Here is an 8,170-nt window from a genome sequence, read left to right on the forward strand (position 1 = left end):
CCAGGTACTGTCATAACTGAGGGAATCACTTGTACCGCTAACAAATTGTTCTTGTGTTTTTCCTTATCTTGGTTCTATATCTGCATTTGGAAGACATGTGTCAAACTTACGACAATGTCTACCAATTTTCTATTCCTGAGCGAAATTTCTCGCTGTTTCGAAGTATAAGCAAGACCTGTTCGTTTTGAAAACATTGAAAATTAAAACAAATAAATCGGAGTCAAAAATGTATCCAGAGAAAAGTACTGGCGACCATGTTTACAAACGCGGTATTTACAGGTAAATCAACTAACACTGATTAACTCATTATTTTTTTCTTAAATACAACAGTGTGAAGTACACATGATGCATAGTGATAATCAATTAGCGTTGATCTTCGCCGCCATCTGTGTCTAGGTACATTACAGCACTGTAAATAGAGCTTGTAGCTTTTGCTCAAACTCAACGGGCCACATGTCATGAAAATATATATAAACGATGGTAAAGAATATTTTTCCAAGCAATCCTGGAATCTCTCACTGATCATGATCTGTCTAGTGAAGGACCCGGTAACCAACCCGGGGGGATAGCTAGGCAATCATTTCCAGCTGAGCAATCTAGTGAAGGACCCGTGTTAAGCAGGGGGGGAGGGGAAGTAAAGTACCAGGCATTAATTGATGTTGAAAAAGGCATGAATATAATAATCTCCTTGGTTTGGACGGAAAACAGAGTACCACGGAGGACTTCTTCGTCAGCAGATTGAAGAGTGACTAAATTTCTGTGCTAAGTGTCATGCAATCTGTTAATGGTATTAGTGCTGAATGGACAAATTACATAGTGTGCATTGAACTGTTTATTATTACAATGCATTCCGATTCAGTCAGTAATAGTGCTTTTAATGTTTGCACATGCATTCATTTAACAATCGTACAATTACTGTATATCTTGTTCGTTTTATCTGAACATTCCGTAAGATACATTTACCGGAGGTACTTTTCTATCGTAAAATGGCCTGTGTCCATGTCAAAGAAATTGTATGTACAACTCATATTTATGTTTACTGGTTCATGATATTATTAATTTACCTGTGTGCATTTTATTAAAATTTAATGGCATATAAACAAAAAAACAAAAACAAAATATACAAGCGACCGACTGGATCAGTGTCAGCCACATGATTGACCACATCAATATGGGCTTCAGGCTTCGGAAATTTAATTGGCAAACGAAACAAGAGGCCCATGGGCCTTAACGGTCACCAGAGTCCTACAGTATTTATTTTTGTTGTTAAAATATGAAGTGGAGATAATGATGTCAATCATCCCTACAAATTTGAATAAAAAATAGTTAAGTATAATGTAAATTTGACTTTGTCAGGACCATGAGTTGATCTTTCCTAAACTGAGTTTCAGTTAAATCGTCCTATTAGAACTTGTTTTTAAGTTTGAAATAGTTTTTCAAAATGGCGGCTGTGGTGGCCATATTAGATTTCTGATCGAACCTAAAAAATAACAACACTTTTTCAAGACCAATAGTTGATAATTCCTACCAAGTTTCAGTTAAATTGGCCCAGTAGAACTGGATTTTATGTTTGAAATAGTTTTTTTTAAATGGCGGCATTGGAGGCCATATTGGATTTCTGATCGACCTGAAAAAGAACAAAACACTGTCAGGACCATAAGTCGATCATTCCTACCAAGTTTCAGTTAAATCGGCCAAGTAGAACTGGACTTTAAGTTTGAAATAGTTTTTCAAAATGGCAACATCGGTGGCCATATTGGTTTTTTGATTGACCCAAAAAATAACAACACTTTGTCAAGACCATGAGTCGATCATTCCTACCAAGTTTCGGTTAAATACGCCCAGTAGAACTTTAATTTAATTTTGAAATAGTTTTTCAAAATGGCGGCATTGGCGGCCATATTGGATATCTGATCGACCCGAAAAATAAGAAGCAAATTCATGGAATTTATATCCCCCGCTCGCAGGACATATTGTAGGTTAACACTATTGAGGTTAGGTTTTAACATGTGAGTATCGTGCTGTTGAGACATAATGTATACCGGTAGCTTGAAACTTGAAAAAAAAAAGATAGTCCTATACCAATCTGATTAAAATCATATCCTACGTTCTCTACGTATCACGTAACGTGATACGTAGAGAACGAAGGATATGATTTTAATCAGATTGGTCCTATACCTCATTGATAATCCGTAAATATGCACAAATCACATCGGTTGGCAAACTTAGCATGAGCATAAGGAATTTGGTTGAAACAACTTAACAATATCTACAGCAATTATCACACATTAACCAAAGAAAGCCCGAGAAAGATGGAAAGACAGAGGAACACAAACATTGTTATCAAGTTTGAAGGAATTTGGCTAATATTTGCTAGAGTTATTAAGCGGAAACTGCAGATAATGACGTTTTTTGTTAATCGAGGGGCCATAACTCTGCCAAATGGAGTCCGATTAAAGTGGTTGTCAAACTTGGCCGAGCCCTTAATGCGTTGAACTGTTACTAAGTTTGAAGACAATCGGATAATATTTGCGAGAGTAAATGAACAGAAACTGAATATAATGTTCTTTTTCGTTATTCAAGGGGCCATAACTCCGCCAAATAAAGTCCGCTGAAAAAGGTCATCATACTTTGCTGAGCCCTTAAGGCATTTAACACTATGACCAAGATTGAAGAAAATCGGTTAATATTTGTTGTAGTTATTGCACAGAAACAAAACCCAGCAGATAATTACGGTTTTTTTCTCGTTTTTTTCCACAGTCAGAGCGGGGCATAACAACACTTTGTCAGGATCATGAGGCAATCATTCCTACCAAGGTTCAGTTAAATCCTCCCAGTAGATCTTTACTTTAAGTTTGAAATAGTTTTTCAAAATGGTGGCATTGGCGGCCATAATGAATTTCTGATCGACCCTAAAAATAACAACACACTGTCAGGACCATGAGTCGTTCATTCCTACTAAGTTTCAGTTAAATTGGCCCAGTAGAACTGGACTATAAGTTTGAAATGGTTTTCAAAATGGCGGCCGTGGACCATGAGTCAATCATTCCTACAAAGTTTCAGTTAAATCGGCCGAAAAAAATAACAACACTTGGTCAGGGATTAGTCAGTAACATTCCCATGAAGTATCAATGAAATCCCTTCGACAGTATTTCAGCTTAAGTTGAAAATGTAAAATGTTAACGGACGACCGACAAAGACGGATAGCAAAAGGTCACTAAAGCTCAGGTGACCTTAAAATGTTGAATTTAATAAGATCACAATGTAAACTACAGTGTGTATATAAATATGCTCTTCTTTATAACTGTAAATCTATAATTATACATTTGAAATTCACTTCCTTTGCCTGTGTTTCGTGTCTTCTTATGTAAAGGCTTGATGTCCGATGTTCAATATTTATGAGTCGAAGTCCCAATGTTTCAAATTTTCAAGAAGATCCCACTAAGTTCGAAACATTGAAGTTTGACTGTAATTCTGATGATAAGTTCACCTTCAATTACAAATAGTTACTGAACAGTAAAACATCTCTGACAAGTAGCTTAGGCTACACTGAACAGTGATGTAAAACATCTCTGACAAGTAGCTTAGGCTACACTGAACAGTGATGTAAAACATCTCTGACAGGTAGCTTAGGCTACACTGAACAGTGATGTAAAACATCTCTGACAAGTAGCTTAGGCTACACTGAATCAGTGACACACTAATCTGGTTACCTACCTTAGAGTATCCAGTGCGGTGTTGTACAGTTTGAAGCAGGGCTATATCTTGTATGGGCAACAGAGACCTAGAAGTTACATAATATTTGTTACCATTTAAAGTATAGTAAATACTATTCTAATATTGGTTTTATTTCATATCTTCAGTCTATAAACTATGTTTATAAATAACTTTCACATTTTTATGTAATCAAAGATTTTATTGATGCCAACTTAAAGTTTTACATCTATTATTATTTCAACAGTACAAACTTTGGTTGGTGGTACTTTTGAAGTTGTACTAATATTTTCCTCAACTGTAACCACAAAAACCACAAAAATAAATACATTAATTTATCATGATACACTGTTAAAAGTTGTGAAGGTATCTACTCCAATTCAATTTTATATACTGAAAAGGTACAGAAATACGGGGTAAGAACATTACATTCTATCAGCAATGGATTGCACTGAAAAGAGTAAACTCTGTCCCCTATCTGTCCCCTATCTGTCCTCTATCTGTCCCCTATCTGTCCCCTATCCTATTGTGTGAATAGGCAGAGGCCAGTGCTGTGGTCTGTTGATCGATTGGAGTGCATCAACAATTCCCAATTCTACACAGAGATTGGTGAAACAAGAACAAGATCACATGGAAGTCCCTATATTTGGATTGGTGAAGCAAGAACAAGATCACATGGAAGTCCCTATATTTGGATTGGTGAAGTATATTTGGATTGGTGAAGTATATTTGGATTGGTGAAGGAAGAACAAGATCACATGGAAGTCTCTATATTTGGATTGGTGAAGTATATTTGGATTGGTGAAGGAAGATCAAGATAGTATGGAAGTTAGAGGCTATGTTGAAAATTTGAAGCAATCCTTACAATCATGCCATTGCTTGGTATGCAAAGCACTAGACAGGCCCCAATACCAATGGCATGGAAATCCTCAATGGGAGTCTTGTATATTAGCTTTAACCTCGTAATGGTATATTACTATGCCATGTTAAATAGGAAAGAACCCCAAGTTGTAACCTCTGAGGCCATGGCCAGCATTGTCACCAATGTCTAAAACTATGTCTGACCGATTCAGTACCACAGTGGATTAACTGGCAGGGCGATCACTGGTGTACAAGGGCGATCACTGGTGTACAAGGGCGATCACTGGTGTACAAGGGCGATCACTGGTGTACAAGGGCAATCACAAGGGCAGCAGCGATGATAATCCATAAGTTGACCCTGAGGCAGAGAAGGAAGAATCCTGTGGAAAAAACAAGTCCACCTCCAAAAGCAAAAGAATCATTGGAATGGTCGGGTCTCAGCGTCCATACAAACTAGTAAAACAACCCGTGAGATCAGACCTGGAACAGGAGACAGACCACCAACCTTGGAAAATGGACTCGGTGGATTTATCTGGGACTCAAGGTCCTGCAACACTGAAATCATCGCCATTCACACACACTGGAATCTGACACCGCATTCTCGACCCAAGTCAGCAGTATCATTGGATATGTCGAGGACACGTAGTCCACACAAACCAATGTCATGTTATGGCAGGGACCATCAAGATATGACGATTAATGATGGTGTCAATTTAAAACTTTTTTTGTGAAATGAAAAAGAAATGGGAAGTAGTGTAATGGATTGGATTTGTGATTACTGCCAGTGTACAACAGTGACGTTATAGCATCAACAAATTGTGAATTGCTACAGTACGCCATTTTGGTTTGTTGTTTCTCTCACATGGTGCTGTTTAATAGCGGACCCTCACTTCAATTACCAAAAGTTAACCAGTGGTAGACATCAACAGAGACATGGACAGGCATCACAATAGTTCATGACTACTTTGAAAACAGTCCAAATGATATAATTTTGGGGAAATCACAACTTACTTGCACTTATCCACAGATCCAGCGACGAGAAATCCAAGTGCCTCCAGAGCCACCAGACTAACAGCCTGGTCACCAGGACCCACGCTACTCAGAACATCTGTAGGAAAGACACAGTAGATCTATAAATACCAGGGGTCATGGTTAAATAGGTGTATTACTGCCTTTATAACTACTAATACTGAACAACCGTACAATCGAGAAAGATCTGACAGCTGTCAAAGGGCCTGTATCAGTCACCTCGACATTTAAGCAATCGTTATTAAGTATTCTCATTAAATACTACAAATCATTATGTGATATGTCGATGACTAGTACGATATGTACACTGTCACCTCCATCAGACAGATGACCAGTGTAGGGTATGTACACTGTCACCTCCATCAGACAGATGACCAGTGTAGGGTATGTACACTGTCACCTCCATCAGACAGATGACCAGTGAAGCGTATGTACACTGTCACCTCCATCAGACAGATGACCAGTGAAGCGTATGTACACTGTCACCTCCATCAGACAGATGACCAGTGAAGCGTATGTACACTGTCACCTCCATCAGACAGATGACCAGTGAAGCGTATGTACACTGTCACCTCCATCAGACAGATGACCAGTGAAGCGTATGTACACTGTCACCTCCATCAGACAGATGACCAGTGAAGCGTATGTACACTGTCACCTCCATCAGACAGATGACCAGTGAAGCGTATGTACACTGTCACCTCCATCAGACAGATGACCAGTGAAGCGTATGTACACTGTCACCTCCATCAGACAGATGACCAGTGAAGCGTATGTACACTGTCACCTCCATCAGACAGATGACCAGTGAAGCGTATGTACACTGTCACCTCCATCAGACAGATGACCAGTGAAGCGTATGTACACTGTCACCTCCATCAGACAGATGACCAGTGAAGCGTATGTACACTGTCACCTCCATCAGACAGATGACCAGTGAAGCGTATGTACACTGTCACCTCCATCAGACAAATGACCAGTGAAGCGTATGCACACAAAGGTGTAAAATGAGTACGAGTTGTCCACAAAATTGATGTCGATTTCACCAGTAGCAAGAAAACTCCACCAGGATTTAGAGAAGGGTTATCACATTCTTACCCGGCTCCACCAGGAGTTAGAGAAAGGGTTATCACATTATTACCCCACTCTACCAGGTGTTAGAAAAGGGTTCTCTCGTTCTTACCCAGCTCCACCAGGAGTTAGAGAAAGGGTTATCATATTCTTACCCCACTCCACCAGGTGTTACAAAAGGGTTATCAGATTCTTACCCGGCTCCACCAGGAGTTACAGAAAGGTTATCAGATTCTTACCCGGCTCCACCAGGAGTTAGAGAAGGGTTCTCACATTCTTACCCCACTCTACCAAGAGTTACAGAAAGGTTATCACATTAATACCCGACTCCATCAGGAGTTACAGAAGGGTTATCACATTCTTACCCCACTCCACCGAGAGTTACAGAAAGGTTATCACATTCTTACCCGGCTCCACCAGGAGTTACAGAAGGGTTATCACATTCTTACCCCCCGCCACCAGGAGTTACAGAAGGGTTATCACATTCTTACCCCACTCCACCAAGAGTTACAGAAAGGTTATCACATTAATACCCCACTTCACCAGGAGTTACAGAAAGGTTATCACATTCTTACCCCACTCCACCAGGAGTTACAGAAAGGTTATCACATTCTTACCCCACTCCACCAGGTGTTACAGAAAGGTTATCACATTCTTACCCCACTCCACCAGGAGTTAGAGAAGGGTTCTCACGTTCTTTCCCGGCTCCACCAGGAGTTACAGAAGGGTCCTCACATACTTACCCAGCTCCACCAGGAATTAGAGAAAGGGTTATCATGTTCTTACCCAGCTCCACCAGGAGTTACAGAAGGGTCCTCACATACTTACCCAGCTCCACCAGGAGTTACAGAAGGGTCCTCACATACTTACCCGGCTACAACAGGAGTTAGAGAAGGGACCTCACATACTTACCCAGCTCCACCAGGAGTTACAGAAGGGACCTCACATACTTACCCAGCTCCACCAGGAGTTAGAGAAAGGGTCCTCACATACTTACCTGGCTGCAACACAAGTTAGAGAAGGGACCTCACATACTTACCCGGCTCCACCAGGAGTTACAGAAGGGTCCTCACATACTTACCCAGCTCCACCAGGAGTTAGAGAAAGGGTTATCATATTCTTACCCGGCTACAACAGGAGTTAGAGAAGGGTTATCACGTTCTTACCCGGCTCCACCAGGAGTTCCAGAATTTCATGGATATGGTTCTGTACAAAAACCATATGACTGTGGTCATCCAGTGTCTGTAAAAAGAGACAACAACAGGGTGGTTTAATACAACCTACAGTAAAACCCTGTTTACTGGTGTAAGAACAGACAACAACAGGGTAGTTTAATACACCCTAGAGTAAAACCCTGTTAACTGGTGTAAGAACAGACAATGACAGGGTGGTTTAATACCACCTACAGTAAAACCCTGTTTACTGGTGTAAGAACAGACAACAACAGGAAAGTTTAATACAACCTACAGTAAAACCCTGTTAACTGGTGTAAGAA

The 8,170-nt window shown here is 40.1% G+C and overlaps 1 protein-coding gene across 1 annotated transcript in view; it reads right to left on the reverse strand.

The window, feature by feature from the left end:
* Nucleotides 1–3,717: 3,717 nt before the first annotated feature.
* The window catches only part of LOC110461152 (TBCC domain-containing protein 1-like), a gene marked incomplete at its 3' end in the record, with an annotated part of 21,801 nt that continues 17,348 nt past the window's right edge, over nt 3,718–8,170 (reverse strand). Inside the window, exons 7-9 of the mRNA XM_021514484.1 lie at nt 7,842–7,917; nt 5,587–5,683; nt 3,718–3,784 (exon numbers count right to left, since the gene is read on the reverse strand). Of these exons, the coding sequence (XP_021370159.1) occupies nt 3,718–3,784; nt 5,587–5,683; nt 7,842–7,917 (240 nt within the window). The remainder of the gene's footprint in view (nt 3,785–5,586; nt 5,684–7,841; nt 7,918–8,170) is intronic.

The sequence above is a fragment of the Mizuhopecten yessoensis genome, unplaced genomic scaffold, assembly GCF_002113885.1.
Source record: "Mizuhopecten yessoensis strain PY_sf001 unplaced genomic scaffold, ASM211388v2 scaffold10583, whole genome shotgun sequence".
NCBI classification, from domain to species: domain Eukaryota; kingdom Metazoa; phylum Mollusca; class Bivalvia; order Pectinida; family Pectinidae; genus Mizuhopecten; species Mizuhopecten yessoensis.